Source organism: Copadichromis virginalis, linkage group LG14 (genome assembly GCF_057382275.1).
Source record: "Copadichromis virginalis isolate Kocher_CV1m ecotype Utaka linkage group LG14, C_Virginalis_male_GT1.1, whole genome shotgun sequence".
Taxonomy (NCBI): Eukaryota; Metazoa; Chordata; class Actinopteri; order Cichliformes; family Cichlidae; genus Copadichromis; species Copadichromis virginalis.
This window is the reverse complement of record NC_140631.1, coordinates 14,773,162-14,790,835: the sequence shown is the minus strand read 5'-3', so window position 1 is coordinate 14,790,835 and position 17,674 is coordinate 14,773,162. Positions and strand designations below refer to the sequence as shown.

Sequence of the window (17,674 nt, the reverse complement as noted above, 5' to 3'; positions counted from 1 at the left end):
TGAAGTCTACAGTTGCTGCATGGGTCTTTCCTGGACCTCTAAGTCTAAGACTCGCCTGTCTCATATTCATGAAAGGTGACCTATGATGTTCTTTCCTTATTCTGTCATATATGCACTATTGGGGGATTCGCATAATTCCCAACGCTTAGGGTTCAGTCTGCTCCAAGCCATTCTGACAGCTTTTTCAGTGCACGGCCTGTATAATGACTCAGAGAGCAGCTTATCTCTCAGGAAGACAGCCCCACACACCTATTGTTCCTTTAAAACAATATTTTTTTGGCTTAATAAGGAAAGCCCATCATAAAAATGTTATTTTAAAGCAATCGGCTTATGTCAATTCCATTAATAAAAATATAATATGTCCCCTTTAATCAAATTTTTCTTTCTACTATCATACAGAGTTGTGGTCAGAAGTTTACACACACTCATCATTGGTATAATTTTCATGTGATTTTGGGCTTTTAATGATTTATTTGAACTGCTATTTTTCCAGGGTGCAATGATTGCACAGCATTCACCTTTAATCAATTAAAAAAAAAAAAAAAACAAGAATTGGGGTGTACAAGTTTGGATTTATTTTGGATTTTTCTTAAAAAGAATAAATCCTTTCTTAAATATATACATACACCATCTTAAACCTTTTCATAACTGGTACTGCAATTCTACAATTGATTTTAACTTGCCAGTGCTGAGGGCTATTAAATTCTCATTAGGGGTCACGATTGGCTAAAACTGGTAGTTTCAGTTTGCCAGCATATAAAGGATTTATTTTACAGCAGTCACTGGATTGACCAATAGTCAGAACAATGGGAAAGTCCAAGGACTTCAGAGACGATCTAAGAAGGAGAATTACAAAAGTAAGAATGTCTCTTTGAATCATTTCTAAACAACTGAGGATTCCAAGATCATCATTTAAACAATTGGACAAGTTATTCAGATGTGTCATGACTTTGCCGAGATCTGCAGGAAGACCCAAACCCTCAGATGGTCAGGAACCCAGAAACCACCAAGGTTTAAGCCTGTCAAGAACTGGAAACTGCTGGAACGCCAGCATCACTGTCCACTGTAAAGCTTGTACATCACCATGGACTGATAGAGTGCTGACCGTGAAAGAAGTCCCTGCTACAAAGTCAAAATCACTCGAGTGAAATTTGCAGCTGCTCACATGGTCGAGCCAAATGTCTACTGCAGAAAAGCTCTATGGACAGATGAGATAAAGACTGAGCTGTCTCGCTTGAAGAGTTGTCATATATACAGCCAGACTTTTGCCAGAAAGTTGTTGATGGCTACCAAAAGTGTCAAGTTGAGGCGCAACTTGCAAAAGAACATTAAACCAAATATTAGTGGGGTACATGTATATGTTTGAGCCTGTATATATACTTTTGAGAAAATTCAAAGTCAATTCAAACTTCAACACCAAATTTTTCATTTTCTTTTTAAAGTTATTAAAGATATTTGTTGTACAGTCATTCAACAGTTAAGAGAAATCATAAAAAGACCCAGATTTACCATGACATTTTTGCCTGTGATGAGTCTATGAAAGCTTCTGACCACAACTCTATACAGGAATAGCTTCAACTAGGGGCTGATAACATATAATTTAAATGTAATTTCCCATTATAAAAGAATAGCTGTATGAACAAGCTATATAATTTCTATTTAAACTAATGTAAAAACAGGAGAAATGCTAACTACTTTAGGGGTAGATTTTTATCCTAGGAACCCCTCTGAAATATGTTAGCCTAGCCATGCTTAACCATGAGTCCATGTGGCACAGGTCAACAGGAACAGCAAAGATGCCTCTGTGATGACTAAATCAGTGTTGCCAGATACAAATACACAGTTCCAGACAACATAATACACGTGTGGTGTGCACACACATTTAGAAAGGACAACCGAGAAGCCTTTCACCAGATTTATTTCAAGAAAAAAAAAAAGATTTAAAATGTTGCACATTTGCCTACTTCTGAAAATTGTCCTTGTTCAACACGAAGAACAAGATCACCAGCACTCAGAACTCAATGAAACAAATAATTAACAGATGAATATCCTGGATTTATTGACCAGTATAAGCATCATTTATACATTTCAGATTTGCCTGGGTTATATATTATATGTATATCCCAAACAAACATATAATTTTCTTTCATCCCCTCTGTTAAAAGTCTGAGCTTAGGGTTGTTCAAAAATGGCTTAGCAAAAAAAGAAAAAAGAAAAAAGAAAGAAAGAAAAGGAGAACAGAAGGCAACCACTTTAAACACATTACAGAATTGGAAAAAAAAAAGTCCCATTGTAAATAATGACAGACGATCAAGAAACGTTTTCTTTTGAAACGCTTGATATTTACAGCAATTATATTTTTTGCCACTTTTAACAATTATGTCACAGGTGATTGTTACGATGACGTTACGTCACAGGTTCGAGTCCCGCTGCTCAGTGATGATGGGAAATCGATTGTGTTCACAATCCATTGACAAGCTGTCATGACGTAGCGGGAAAAGTCAAATATGAACACAGCCCTCGTCGACACTCCAACATTAGAGAACAAAAATATTTTAAGATCTGTCTGTTTTTTTTTTCTTTTTTCTTGTGGTGTTTTTAATGTTTTCTTTTTCTTTTTCACTTTGCAGCTTGCCAAGAAAGTAGAAAATGTTTGCTTGGCACATTTAGCCCTGACTCTCTAAAACAAACAAACAAAAAGGACAGATACACAATCGTGATAGAAAACTGAAGCATTTTAGGATTAAAATTGTCACACTCCATTGATTTGTGTTTCTTTTCTAAATGGAAACATCATGATCTAACACTTAAAAGGCTTTGGCAACTCAGACCTAAAGCAATAATTTAACAAGAGGCATAGGTATTTACATAGGAATCTATGCAGTGTCACAGAGGCAGACAATTTATATTGCACATGGAAAAAAAAGACAAGTACATGTGAAACGTTGGTTTTGAAATAACTGAAAAATAAAACAAAAAAATGAGAAAAAGAGTTCAAGAAAGAGAGAGTGGCTCTTATACAGACACGTCTGTACGCCCTTTAGAAGCTTTGCAGCAAAACCATCTCGTCCACGGCAGATCAAGCACTTCCATCGAGCTAGCGCTGATGCATATCCCAATCTTGGTTTCACACATACATCACACCACTTTTAGAGGCGATTAACCTTCCTCACTAATAGCTCCTCACTAATTGTCTTCAAAAGGATCCCATGAGGGTTCATAAGGTACTTTTCAAAGAGAAATCCTACATTTGTAACCTGCGATTTGAAAAAAACTGAAAAGAAGCTTTCATCTTCTTCCATTAACATTATCGGGGCAGCATAAAAGGAAAGGGGGGAGAAGAAGGAAGAAATTCTGGTAGATCACTCGAGGTTTGTGTCAGCCTCGTTTCTGTGAACACCGCCTCTGTGGAGCTACACCGAATATTTCTCTCTTGCTCTTAACTACCTCTCTCTCACCCACGTAGACGCTCGTGCCCATCCACACATTCACTCATCCCCCGCCCCCTCCCCGTGCAGCCCACGTGCAATGGTGTCCACTTTCCCTTTGTAACTATTCAGCGGTTTTCCTCACATTGCTCTGCAGCATTTCCTACTTTAAGCATCGTAAGGTAAAACTGAGCAATAGCGTACTGTAACATAAAAATCCAGTCAGGTTTTCTATGAGGCACAAGCTGAGAACATAATTTCTGACGCTTCCTTTGGAGTGCAGCGATAGTGAACCGCTGGATGGTTCCAAGAAAGAGTAATTTTGTGATGGCTACATCTCTAGTTTCTTTAAAAAAGAAAAAAAAAACCCCAATCTGGATGCACTGAGAACTGAACAAAACGCTTTTATGTCTGACTGGGACACCCGAGGGTGGCTGTGCAGATAAAATAGAAAGAAGTGAAATGACGATTGTGACATCTGAGGTTCTTCACACGGGTATTTCACAGATATACATCTTCTCAGCAGATCATTCAGTCAAACACGTCGATACTCACGCTATCTCTATAACAAATATACAACATACATACTAAACAGACTCTTTATTTCAATTTTTATATATTAAAAGCTCTAAGAAAGGCAGCAAAGATGCGCAATAAGGCAGATCCATATGACACACTCGATGACACACTCTACTCTGGCACATTTGCACTTACAGATGAAATGGATCTTTTAAAGGGATTTGGTTACTCTTTACCTAAAGTGGGTTCATGAGGACGTTAGTCAAGAACAGAAAAAAATGACCTAAATGAAGAGGAAATGTGACAGATGGAGGATGGTGAGAAGAATAAAATGGGAGTCTTTTGGGTTAAGTGTTTAATGAAGAAGGGTCAGGGATCAGTGACTCTGTCATTAATAAGTGATTGTCAAATTGTCCCCTAAACACCTAAAAAAAGCAAGAAGTGAATCACTAAAAAGAAACAAAAACTCCCCGTGCATCTTGATGGTCATGAATTTATTATTACACATATCCTGAAAAGCTGTAACTAAAATGTGTTGAGACGGAGTGGAGATGGAAATGGAAATGGAGTGCATTCATTTCTTAGTTAATGGAAAAAAAATAAACACTGACCCAGATAAAAGGAATAAAACATGAGGTGTCCATACAGCATGCATTCATAAGCATCAGGTGAGGGCTATGGCAGCTGCTTTAAATCAATATAAGCTTTTATGACACATTTTACAGAAACTATAGCACTTTCATCTCACTGTTACATGTTGAAGTAGTCTCTGCTGTCACAATGAATCTTTTCCGCCCCCCTCGATCTTGAGACAGTATGTGCATGTACATATGTGTGTCAGTGTAGCTGTGTGTTTTTACAATCTTAATCAGGATCAGTACTGTATGAATGAGCTTGTGACTAGTGGTAAAAACCTATTATAGCTGCTGAAATAGACAAAGTCACCACCTTCTGCCATCTTCAGCCGGAGACGTGTGGCTCCAGCACTCGTTTCAGATCGCTCGTCTGATTCAGTTTGAAACTTTTGTCCCGTCCTGTCTGGCCTCCTAAGCATCTAAGTGGTTGACAGCAGAGAGAGACCTGTGACTCTTAGGTCACTAAAAAGGTATCCTCAGCCTCTTACGGGACCACGGAAAACTCGACGAAAACCGTCCGCGGCCTGCTGCCGTCACTGACCCCTCCCTCCTTCTGTGTCGTCGAGGCAGCCATTGAGGCAGTGGTCGTCACTCCCGAAAGCGCCCTGGGCCTGCAGCAGCTCGTATTCCTGGTCCAGGAAGTCGAGGCTGTTGTTGCTAGGCAACCCACGGATGGTGAACTTATGGGACACTTTGGTCCACTGCTCACGGTTAGCCGCCACCCTCTCGTACAGCTCGGTGGCCCCGGGAAACAGTTCAGACAGCAGCCTGAGAAGACAGGAGGCAGCAGGTGGTGTTAATTTTAGGCCTACACATGATTGCTAATGAAGAGTCCTCAATGTCCCAGTCTGAGAGTTTGTTCAATTAATGCCACTCTAAATGAAATGGATTAATCATTCATATAATTATTGTTTTAATTTTATTTATTTAACGTCATGTAATGATTTGAACTGTGCTATCGGGTATTTAATCATCCAGTAACTGGCATTTTGATTTTTCACAGGTTGCAGTCACAGCACATTATCAGAATAAACTGTATATATAGACAATGTTAGTGGCCAAATTGATGTCAATCACTGGTTTTTGAAGTCCTGTTTTCAAGCTTCCACTTTAAGCATTATGTGTTTGTTTGGTTGCTTTTTCAATAACCAGATGTCAGGTGCCAGGTCTGGGTCTGACTGAGAATCTGAGGATCATGTGTGCTCAAATGGTAGCAACCACAGGTGGTATAAAAGTCATCACCCTTTGGTTTTTCAGATCCTGTTCTGAAACCTCGAGATGAGCGTTTGCCATCGCCATCTTCATTGATGATGACTTGTGTCATTAGCTAACAAGTGTGTGGTTCATACCACCTCCACTTTGAAACGTAATATGAACAAGATTTACATAACAGACTTCATTTGTTATTCAATGAGAACAAAAACCAGTTACCGAGCCCATAAAATCAGCAGAAAAGTGTTTCAAGAGGTCAAGATAGAAAGCTGATTTCCAACACACTTCTTTTTGCAACCAAAACTAAACCCATCTGGTGGCCTTCAGATAAAATGCAGCTTTAACCTCCAAAGACCCGAACTCTTCCACGACATGCATTTTAAATTTGTCTTTGATATTTGGGCATATTGGGACCCGGTGAATGTAAAAACAAAGAATTACCAGATTTTTTTAACCTGATTTTTGTTTCTAAGAAAAATGAGAGCCACATATGAGGATATTTGTTTCAAATTTCGATAGAACAGTAGCAGTATAATGTCCTCATAAGTGGATATCAGGCCCTTGTAGCGCAAAATTGAGTATTTTGGTCTAAATAACCCAAAATGTGATGTCCACATATGTGGACGCCAGGTCCTAGGAGGTTAAGCCACTAGGCACATTCTTCTGACCTAGAAGCTACATCCATGCTTTATTCTATCTGTCTTAGTGACTTTTCAGTCACCAAGTAGTCCTGCTTCATTGTTTATTTCACTCTTATAAAGACCCCGACCGGTCACAAAAGACATGGCTGCCCCTCCCCTGAGCCTGCAGGGGAGTTCTTACTACTCGCTCATGGGGATCATCTGATTGTTGGAGTTTCTATATAAATATACATATATCAACTGAATTGAACTCCTGCGACCATAATTTACAAATAAATATCATGCTGTATTCTACAAAACATGAAATGAAACAGCAGAGTCGCCTCCCCTGCAGGCCATTAGAAGGAATGGCAGGTATGAGGCTGGCTTCACTTTTCAGACGTGTTTCTCTATGATTATCACTTTAAAGGTCTATATATTGCAAATGTGATGCACTTGCTTATTTAAATTTACTGAATTTAATTGACATTAATTTCAAACTGTTAATGTCGACGTAATGAATTTATCTACCTTTATCTGTTCTTGCTCCTTTAAATGAGTTACTTAGATGCTCAAATGTCCACTAGTTAGTTTAAAAAGTTTCGACCACAGTAAAAACAGTGCTGATGAGAGTGAATGCCAAAACAATCAGCAAAAAGACTCCAGAATCAGGGGATAATGTGTACATAATCTACAGTTTTGTTTTAAGCAATGTTTCAAACTAAATCCTTTGTGTGATAAAAGGACCAAAACAGATCCAATAATGAGTCTGTGCTGCTTTCAGGTTTTGTACGCACTTGTAGATCGGCATGGCGATATGCTCCATGAAGCTGATCTGCAGTTCTGGTATGTACGCTTTCTCTCTGTCCATCATCTCACTGGGCCTGTTACCCATGGCTTTTTCCTGCAAACACACGTTAAGCTATGATTAATGACCTCAGTCAGGCGTACAATAACACACTTTCACCACATGTTACTATTTTCACATGTCATTTAGCAGTTAGCGTACACTAAAACATACCAGATCTCCTTGAGAGAAGAACTCTTTATAAATCAGCTCCTGTAGGAACATAGCAGCAGATATTTGAAAGTCTTAACATGTGTCATATTTATAGAGACATCGTTATGTATGAAATTTAGTTTATTTGTCTTTTATGCAAACATTTTATGCTGTTACCTGCCATAAACTGCAAGTCACTTCTATTAAAGTTCAATATTTGGTGTGATTGGGGTTTTTCACTGATAGAAATGCGTTCTCTTGCTATTGAGATGATAATGTATCAACTGAGCACTGTAAAAGCCAATAAAGTCTTCCACAGAAATGTGCTATTGGTTTTGAAAACAAGGATTTACAGTTTATTTGCTTTAGGTGTTTGGAGATTGAGGGTGGAGGATTTGGGGCAAGGTTTACGGGTTTGGTGGTGGAAAGGGGGCAGGCCAAGATTAAACATAATCCTAAAATGGAGTGCGGTTTCTCAGAATAGAAAATAATGGAATACAGCTCAAAGGTTGTTTCCAGCTGTACAGCTTTGCATCTCATAATCTCCAATGTCCTAGAAATGGGTCAGTTTCACTGTACAAACACTGTTAATTAGAAATCTTTAGTCGTGTTGCTAAAAGATGAAACAGAAACTTCTTTCTCCTGCAAATCAGCAAATGCAGCATGAACCCGATCACACTAAAGCCTTTTCTATTTTCTTCCTACTTAGAATAAACTGCTACAGTGAGCAGTTTACTAGGTCAAAATAATTACAGCTATTACTTCCACTAAGCTTTTGGAATTTGTACTGCAGTAATACTGAAATATTAACAGTCTTAACTGAATTAAACACATTAATACAACATTTTTGCTACAAATGGCAAGTTCTAGTAAGTATGTGGTAATGTTTCACATATACTGGTGCAGAACACAAACTGACAGCAATTTTGCGTGTGGTTTTCCAGCCCTTGGTTTGGTCTGACAGGTCACACGAAGTCATCAACAGGCACAGCAGCAGGGAGTGGTGGGTACGGCTTTTTGGATTGTATCCATCTGAAAAACACACAAAACGCATCGCTCTGCGTTAACAGCATTTCAAGCACTGTTGCTGCCTTTCATCTAAGAGGAAAAATCACACAATTCCGAAGCAAAAGTGCTTCAAACTCATTGCATAAAGTTCATTTTAGTCTCCAATATGCATAATGATAGAAGTGACAATAAAAGAAGGTCACAACAGGATGTTAGATAAGCAGACTTTGCGTGTTTGGTAGGCAGAAATGATTTTCCAGTGCCTATTAACACTACACATTCATTCAGTATTCTACTCCATGATTGACAAGTCACCTATTCTAGAGTGTGAGAAAGTTGCTAACTCATTTAGTGGTTTTTAATGTCCTTGAATTGCTTTAACGGCTCGAAATTGTTTCCACGGAGGAGACATCCACTCAGGATAACTTATAATTGGTTGCATTCAAGCGTAACAAACCACTGGCCTGGAGGTTACAGCCAATTACATTGCATAAGAGTGTAAGCAACTGTCTTTTCTAAAGGGTAAATAGTCCAATGAAAGTGGAGGATTATTAAGAATGTCAGAGCTGAATGTTGCAAGCGTGAACTCAGATCTCTGCAAAATAAGTCAGTTCATGAAAAAGAAGCAAGTCATAGTGCAGAGGAAAATGGGTTGTCTGTCTGTCTATGAGCGATCTTTCAGCTCAGCAATGGATAATTGTACTGAAACGGTGAATTTCTAATGTTCTATATTGTTTCGTCTCCCTTGTGAAATCAGGCCGCTTTAATCTAAGGAGACGTAAAAAGAAATATTGCTTTGCTTTCAGTGTGAATCGACAATCAGAACTGAGCCTCCTGGAGCTGTTCACGGGTGTGAGTCTAAAGCAACTGCAGAGACGTGGCTGCGCATACTGAACATGTGACATGTACCATCAGACATCTTCTGCAGATCCTTGAAAATGCGAAGGTGGTGAGCAAGGTCCGTGGCCAGAATTATGTCTCTCATTAAATCCAACATGCGCTGGTAGTCCTAGAGACATAAAAAATAATCGTTAGCTTGCAAAGGCGGTGATAGAAGCAAATGAAAATATGAAATCAGCGAGAGATTGAGAAAAAAGAAAGTTGTTGAAATGCACGAATGGAGAGAGGGTTTGATAATTCACCTTCCTGGAGAACTTCTCAAAGATGTTGCAGCCATGAGTGTTCAGAATAGCGATGGCCTGGGCAAAGTGATGTCTCTGGCGTGGCAAATAAAGCATAATGACAAAACGTGTTAGAAAATGGTGACTCTAAAGTGACTAATGCTGCAATGCAAAAGGCAAAAACCAATTTAAATTCCTCACATTGCCTCATCGCTGCTGCAAAAAAATGTCATGATTGATTTTGGCCACTAGATGTCCTAGCAGAACACTACATTAGCAGCTCTCAGATAATGGCATTCATTAACTATGAAGGAGCAAGCCTATACCAGTAATCGCACAATCTTATCGTCTCTGTCATAGGAAATAAAGATTTACACAGTCAGTGTGAAAACTTTGAGAGACTTTACCTCCATCACAGATCCCTCTGAGCTGTAGAGAGCAGCCAGCACAGATTGCTGGAAACGTAACAGACACACATTTGAAACACAATCCTTTTAGCATGCGCGGCACATTGATTCAAATCAACATCCTCCAATAAAATATAGCAGTGTTTTCTCTTTAACAGGAGATGGCAGCTCTCAATTGAAAAAAAAAAAATACATATATATATATATATATATACATATATATATATATATATATATATATATATATATATATATACAGAAGCTTATCAATGATGGATTACTTTTGTCTTATAATGTGTGTCTGATTTAGGTTTGTGCCTGATTAGAGTGTAGCAGGGCGACACGCTTCTAATCACCTCGTGATTAGACCCTGATAAAACCGTGCAACCCTCGCTATTACCCGGGATGCTTCATCTCGAGCATTTAAAGTAAAAATTTCAACATTATCATAACTCCCGCTGTTGTTGTCATGTTAAATGAAATGGTTTGTGTGTTTCTTCCTGGCTTTTGTCAGGCGGGGAAAGTGATTCACAAATAACATCCCCCTAACGTTTGCTTTTTAATTTATTCATATGTTTTTTTTCTTTTTTCATTTACAGTAAACAATACATACTAATACAATATTGTTAATGCAGTAACCACTATCATTTACTGCAATATCTTCTCTTCTTCTGTCTCTTATCTCCTCTTATTGTGTTCTTTCTCTCTCAGTCTCATCTGAGTGGTTAGTATCTGGGCAGAGTGGATCTGCAGTCCTCTGGGGAAGCTCAGGAGCAGGCGGTTTGGGAAGGCAGGCCAGGTCACCGTTCCTATCCTGTTAAATACACGCTCTGTATTTGAGAGGATAGGAAGCCCAAATAAACAGGCCAAATAATTGGAAAGATACCACTTGTATATACCATAATAATAGATATAAGTTAAAATTACTGAACTCATATATCCAAAAATGAAAAATGCCAAAAAGGTATAAAATTATATTTTTGTGGCACCAAGGTGATTCCTAAAGAGGACACATTGATGCATCTGGCCTTTTGCTCATCCATCTATCCATCTATTTATCTCAATGGATCATCTATCAGTCATGGATTGGTTTTCACAGAGCCCAGACCTCAACATTATTGAAGCAGAGTGGGATCATCTTGACAGAAACATCCAAAGAAGAGCTTTAAAAGTCCTTTAAGAAGCCTGAAGAACTATTCTCGAAGACGACTAAAAGAAATGAAAAGACTAAGATAGTTCATGGTACCACGCTGGTACCTATTTTTTGTTACCTTCCTTGTGGGTTTGTATATATTTAGCTGTCATTTGTATGATTATTTTCCTTGCTCTAATTAGTATTTAGTTTTCTATTTATCAAATAGCTGCTTTAGTTGAATTCACTGTGTTTAAGAGTTCAGAAGCCTCGTCTGTTTGTGGTTTCCTTTTAGGATTTATTCATTTTTATTCACATGTTTTATTCATTATTAAGATGCCAAGTTTTCAGTTGTTATTAGTTTTTATTTTTACCGTTGACGTTGCTTTTAGTTCACGTTTCACGTTCACCTTTCTACGTTCCTCCGTCTCGTCCGCCGATCTTCTCTCCGTGTCAGACTCATTCTATTCCATCCATTGTGTTGTGTTGTGTCACACTTCCTGTTTTCTGTGTCTTGTGATGTGTTTACTTCCCCATCTCATTATATTTGTTGGCTTCAGCTGTGTTAGTACCTGCTACCGCTCCTCTCTATATCAGGTGTGTCTCTGCCCCCCTCTGTTAATTGCAGCTGTGTGTACCCCAGTGCTGTACCTCCCTGCTCAGAGCTTCCCTGTATCTCCTAGTGTTTTTGGATTACTTGCTCATTTCCCTGGTTTGTTTACTTATTATTGTGTTTATTTTCCCTATATCAGCTTTTGGACTGAATAGAAGATTAAAAACATAATGCATTTTTTGTCTGCATGCATAAAGCTGCAGTCCTGCTTAGAGCCTTGTTTATTTTTCTATTATTTTGTATCATTCCTACTGCTTTCTAATAAAACAAAAGCAAAGTATGTGCTCTCACCGAGGCCACTTGGAAAGAGTTGTTGGTGCCACGGTGGTCCAGATCATGGCACATACAGGACACAAAGAGCGCTAATATTTCTATATCCCTAGAAGACAGCAGGCATAGAAGAATCATTTTAAATACAAATGATATAAAACATCATTATAAAGTCTTTTGAGACTTGTGTACTCACTCGAGGTAGTTGGACAGCCCTAGGTTTTTGTAGAGCAGGTAGCAGAAGTGTGAGACGGAGAAAGCGTGCATCCAGTTGTGGTAGGGAGGGTCTCTGTAGCCTTTCTTCACCATCAGACAGAACCTGGCACCAAGGCAGCAGTTTAAAAACACTCTCATGACTTTTTTTTCCAACATGTAACTCAGTGGTAGCCCCGGAAATTCTCATTCACAACCCATCTCTCCATCAGCTTTAAAAAAACAAACCTGATTGAAGATTCTGCTACAAGCTTACAACGCAATACTACTTAACAATGTAGCCAGAGAATCATTAATAAATAAAGTAAATATTCTTTATTTAAACAGCTGATGGAAAATGATTTAAAGCACAGGCTCTTAAACACAGCATATAAATTGATGGATGTCAGACCTGGCGAGCGTGTGCATGTCGATCTTATAGGTGTTGATGAAACCCATGTCTTCAAACATGCTGAGAACGCACTGCAGACACACAACAGGAGAAGTTACATCAGATTTTGTTCTCTTTAAATCTTTGTGCTGACAGCATTCAGACACACTCTCTCTCTCTCTGCTTCTTACCATCGGTGTGGTGTCATCGGGAAGGGAGCGCGGCGTGCACGTGAACTCTGCGAAGCACGGGTCAATCTCGTTCACCGGGTCGATGCCAGATACCAGCAGCTTAGTCACCTCTTCCTCTGAAACCTGCCACAGACTCATACTGAATCATACTGAGTAAATAGCATGGACACTGTCAGTAAATGCTGCGCGTCGCTGTGCGAGAGTGAGTTTGTGGGATGAAGAGATGTGATTTTACCTTCATATGGTACATCATCATTTCATTGGCCAGATGGGATCTGAACTGAGCCTCGTGGACTCTCTTGTAGAGCAGAGACTGGAGGAAGAACCGGCACATTAAAACGTTGCTAATTCATTTTTAGTAAGAATGAATTCAATATATTATCACGATAACTGGACAAAGACAAACAGAAAGAAATTAAATTAGATGTTTGTGATATAAAGTAATAAAGTTCAGTGAAATATTATGTTATCAGGATCTCCTACTTATGATCGATCTTCCAGCTGGAACCATATTTTGCTTTTCATGGTACCACTGACTACATGCTAGTGAGAGATGAAGTTCTATTTTATTTTGAAAGTATGTTTGTGGGTGGCTGTGGCACAGAAGGTAGAGCAGGTTAGTGGTTCGATTCTCCCTGTCCTTATGGTCTTTTACAGAGTTTGTCATGGTTGGCTGCGTGGCAGGCGTGCAAGCAGGAGTGGTGGATCCAAAATGCAGGACTCAGACACAGAAGTTCAACTTAAAGAGCAGCTTTATTGCTGGAAACCCTCTTACTAACTAAAGGCATCAAAAGACAAACAAAAACGCTGGTGGACTAAAACACTGAAGCAGAAAACACTGAACTGGAAACAAAACACTGGTAACACGGAGGCAAAACACACACAGCTTGTTGAGGGTACGACGCAACACTGACTCAGAGAAACACAGGGTCTAAATACACTGGGAAGTAACGAGGAGAATGAGACACAGAAGGAGGGCACAGCTGGGGGAAATTAGAACTGACGAGACAAGCAAAGCAGGACACATTCACATAAGACACGGACCTACAAAGTAAAACAGGAAGGATCACACAGAGACGCGAACTTGACACAGTGGAGACAGCAACTAAGAAACACAGAGACATAAACCATAAGGCAGAGGACTCTAAGAACCGAGAGACACAGAGGGGAACTCAAACATGCAGACACAGACTTACACAGAACAGAGGGGACACAGAGAAACATGAAGGGCAAGGGATCGAAACTAGAAACCATAGAAACTCACACCAAGTACAATAATACAAAAATCACAATGAACTAAAACGCTGGGTCAGGAGACCCAGGACCCTGACAGTACCCTCCCCCCAAGGGCTGGCTCCCGACAGCCCAACACAAGAAAACGAAAAAAAAACCAAAAAAAAAAAACCGCCCAAAACAGAAAACAACCCGACCAGGGCGGGCGGCGGGGGCCCAGGAAGGAGGGCACGAAACAAAAACACCGAAGCACAAGAAAAATGGAGTCCAAAACAGAAGAGTTCAGGGGGCCGGCCCGGGGGCCGACAGCACAGGAGTCCAAAACAGAAGAGCTCAGGGGGCCGGCCAGGGGGCCGACAGCACAGGAGTCCAAACAGTTCAGGGGGCCAACCGCGCGGAAGGCAACGGCGGCGACGAAGGAGACGACGGAGCAGTTCAGGGGGCCGACCGCGCGGAAGGCAGCGGCGGCGACGAAGGAGACGACGGAGCAGTCCAGGGGGCCGACCGCGCGGAAGGCAACGGCGGCGACGAAGGAGCAGTTCAGGGGGCCGACCGCGCGGAAGGCAGCGGCGGCGACGAAGGAGCAGTTCAGGGGGCCGGCCGCGCGGAAGGCAGCGGCGGCGCTCCAGTGTCAAGCGTACTGGCTGAGGCCCGGTGGGCACAGGACCAGACGAGGCAGGACCAGGCAAGACCAGGCGATGACAGGGCCGGACCAGGCGATGACAGGGCCGGACCAGGCGATGACGAGGCAGGAACAGACGGACCCGGCGACGGCGGGGCCGGACAAGGCGAAGCACAGGCAGAGGCCGGGCCAGGCGATGCGGAGGACCCTGAGGCCGGGCCAGGCGATGCGGAGGACCCTGAGGCCGGGCCAGGCGATGCGGAGGACCCTGAGGCCGGGCCAGGCGATGCGGAGGACCCTGAGGCCGGGCCAGGCGATGCGGAGGACCCTGAGGCCGGGCCAGGCGATGCGGAGGACCCTGAGGCCGGGCCAGGCGATGCGGAGGACCCTGAGGCCGGGCCAGGCGATGCGGAGGACCCTGAGGCCGGGCCAGGCGATGCGGAAGACACGGAGGCCGGGCCAGGCGATGCGGAAGACACGGAGGCCGGGCCAGGCGAGGATGATGATGGAGCTGCAGCAGGCGAGGATGATGATGGAGCTGCAGCAGGCGAGGATGATGATGGAGCTGCAGCAGGCGAGGATGATGATGGAGCTGCAGCAGGCGAGGATGATGATGGAGCTGCAGCAGGCGGCTGGACGGGCTCCTCGGGCCCCCCAGCCGACGAGGCAGGAAGCTGGACGGGCTCCCCGGGCCCTCCAGCTGACGTGGCATGAGGCTGGACGGGCTCCTCGGGCCCTCCAGCTGACGAGGCATGAGGCTGGACGGGCTCCTCGGGCCCTCCAGCTGACGTGGCATAATCAGTAGGTGCAGAGACCACCGGCTGAACAGAAGGCTGAGCAGGTGATGGAGCAGCAGGAGGCGAGGCAGGAAGCTGGGCGGGCTCCTCGGGCCCCCCAGCCGACGAGGCAGGAAGCAAAGGCCGGAGCGGTCCCTCGGACCCTCCAGCGGAAGAGATCACTAAGCCAGCCATCATGGAGGCCACTGGCTGACACAGAGGCGACAGAGGAGCCTCAGCCGAGAGTGGCTGCTGAGCAGGCGACACTGGGAGCTGAGCTACTGGAGACACAGGTGACACTGGTGTACTGGGGTGAAGGCAACGAGGACGCAGTCCCTCTCTTAAGGGAGGATAGAATGATTTAGTGATAAATCTGGATGGGAAAAGATGCTGATGCTGAGAATACCAGGCAGCGAGGGCTTCCAGGAGGGTAGCTGACCCTTCCTTGCCTGGACCGCCCATGCCAAACAGTTCGAAGCATATCCTGGCTCTCAGAGCTGTTATTAGTTGTTTTAATCTGTTAATGTCCAAAAAACCAGCTGTGCAGAGGGTGGAAGACAAAAAGTTGTCAAAAAAGACCACCTGAAGGAGTCTCTTGGGGGTGTCCTCAGCGTGGTTTACTTCCCGGCAGTGATTCCACAACTGCGCGAGATACTGAGACCGTGAGTCCGCAGGATCCATTTGATGGTTGCGTCGTTCTGTCATGGTTGGCTGCGTGGCAGGCGTGCAAGCAGGAGTGGTGGATCCAAAATGCAGGACTCAGACACAGAAGTTCAACTTAAAGAGCAGCTTTATTGCTGGAAACCCTCTTACTAACTAAAGGCATCAAAAGACAAACAAAAACGCTGGTGGACTAAAACACTGAAGCAGAAAACACTGAACTGGAACTGGAAACAAAACACTGGTAACACGGAGGCAAAACACACACAGCTTGTTGAGGGTACGACGCAACACTGACTCAGAGAAACACAGGGTCTAAATACACTGGGAAGTAACGAGGAGAATGAGACACAGAAGGAGGGCACAGCTGGGGGAAATTAGAACTGACGAGACAAGCAAAGCAGGACACATTCACATAAGACACGGACCTACAAAGTAAAACAGGAAGGATCACACAGAGACGCGAACTTGACACAGTGGAGACAGCAACTAAGAAACACAGAGACATAAACCATAAGGCAGAGGACTCTAAGAACCGAGAGACACAGAGGGGAACTCAAACATGCAGACACAGACTTACACAGAACAGAGGGGACATAGAGAAACATGAAGGGCAAGGGATCGAAACTAGAAACCATAGAAACTCACACCAAGTACAATAATACAAAAATCACAATGAACTAAAACGCTGGGTCAGGAGACCCAGGACCCTGACAGTTTCCTCCAATGCATCCACTGATATAAAATCATTTATGCATAGAAAAAAGTGTGTGGATGAGGCAAGTAGTAAAAAATGCTTTGAGTGCTCAGATACAGTAGAAATGCACTAAATAAATATCTTTGGATGCACTGAAGCAAAAAATCAGGTGGTTAACAAGAGGTATGATGTCATTAATAAAAAGATAAATTATCCAGATTTTTGTTTTGGCCTTTCGTTCACACACAAAAAGCATTTTGATCTCTGAAAACTGACCTACAGGAAACAAACATTAAGGTACAACAGCCACTATAAACATATGTTGCAGAAAATTATATTTGATTTTCAGCTTTTGCTCCTGCTTCTAAGACATGCGCCTGATTTTTGATGTCAGACTGTGCGCCGTGTTATTGTTTGTAGGCCTCTGAGTGGCCAACATTTCTATATGATCAGGATTTTATCGCCACCTGTTGCTTGGGCATGATCTCGTTTTGCATTTTCATGTGGACAAAACAGTGGTTGTATGGATTGTTTTTCTTTAATGAAAGTGAAAATAAACCCTAAAACCGAGGACGTAGCCCAACTTCTATGGCTGAAAAACATGTTTAGCTGCTTTGAAGGAAACTCTTAATCCTTTTCAGCTTTCAGTTTGCCAACCTTCGTGTCTGCTCTTCTGGCGCCTCTCTGTTTGTTTTCTGAGTTTTGGCACCTTTCAGTTTTTCCCCGTTTGTTTTTCCTCACTTGGACTTTCGTATTTTGTTTGGGCTTTTGTCGGATTATCCGGAATATTCTTCACCGCCTTTTTCCAAGCACATCGAAGCCATTTTCAGTTGTCTCACCAGTTTGTGATTGCACACATATGTTTGTTACTGCTTTTACATTCACATTCAAATGGTAAACCTGTGATTCATGATTAACAAGCATGTTTTAATTTTCGTGGGCTTTTC

The 17,674-nt window shown here is 42.2% G+C and overlaps 1 protein-coding gene across 3 annotated transcripts in view; it reads right to left on the bottom strand.

Annotated features, from left to right (window-relative positions):
• Positions 1-1,901: 1,901 nt before the first annotated feature.
• pde2a (phosphodiesterase 2A) overlaps positions 1,902-17,674 on the bottom strand; it is a 176,835-nt gene continuing 161,062 nt past the window's right edge. For all 3 annotated transcript variants that reach the window (XM_085479404.1, XM_085479405.1, XM_085479406.1), the window contains 12 exons: positions 12,975-13,052; positions 12,740-12,862; positions 12,570-12,640; positions 12,162-12,284; positions 11,987-12,074; positions 9,951-9,998; positions 9,565-9,639; positions 9,332-9,431; positions 8,334-8,446; positions 7,436-7,474; positions 7,212-7,318; positions 1,902-5,350 (listed from right to left, as the gene is read on the bottom strand). In XM_085479404.1, coding sequence (XP_085335530.1) covers positions 5,116-5,350; positions 7,212-7,318; positions 7,436-7,474; positions 8,334-8,446; positions 9,332-9,431; positions 9,565-9,639; positions 9,951-9,998; positions 11,987-12,074; positions 12,162-12,284; positions 12,570-12,640; positions 12,740-12,862; positions 12,975-13,052 — 1,200 coding nt within the window. In that variant the 3' untranslated portion in view covers positions 1,902-5,115. The remainder of the gene's footprint in view (positions 5,351-7,211; positions 7,319-7,435; positions 7,475-8,333; positions 8,447-9,331; positions 9,432-9,564; positions 9,640-9,950; positions 9,999-11,986; positions 12,075-12,161; positions 12,285-12,569; positions 12,641-12,739; positions 12,863-12,974; positions 13,053-17,674) is intronic.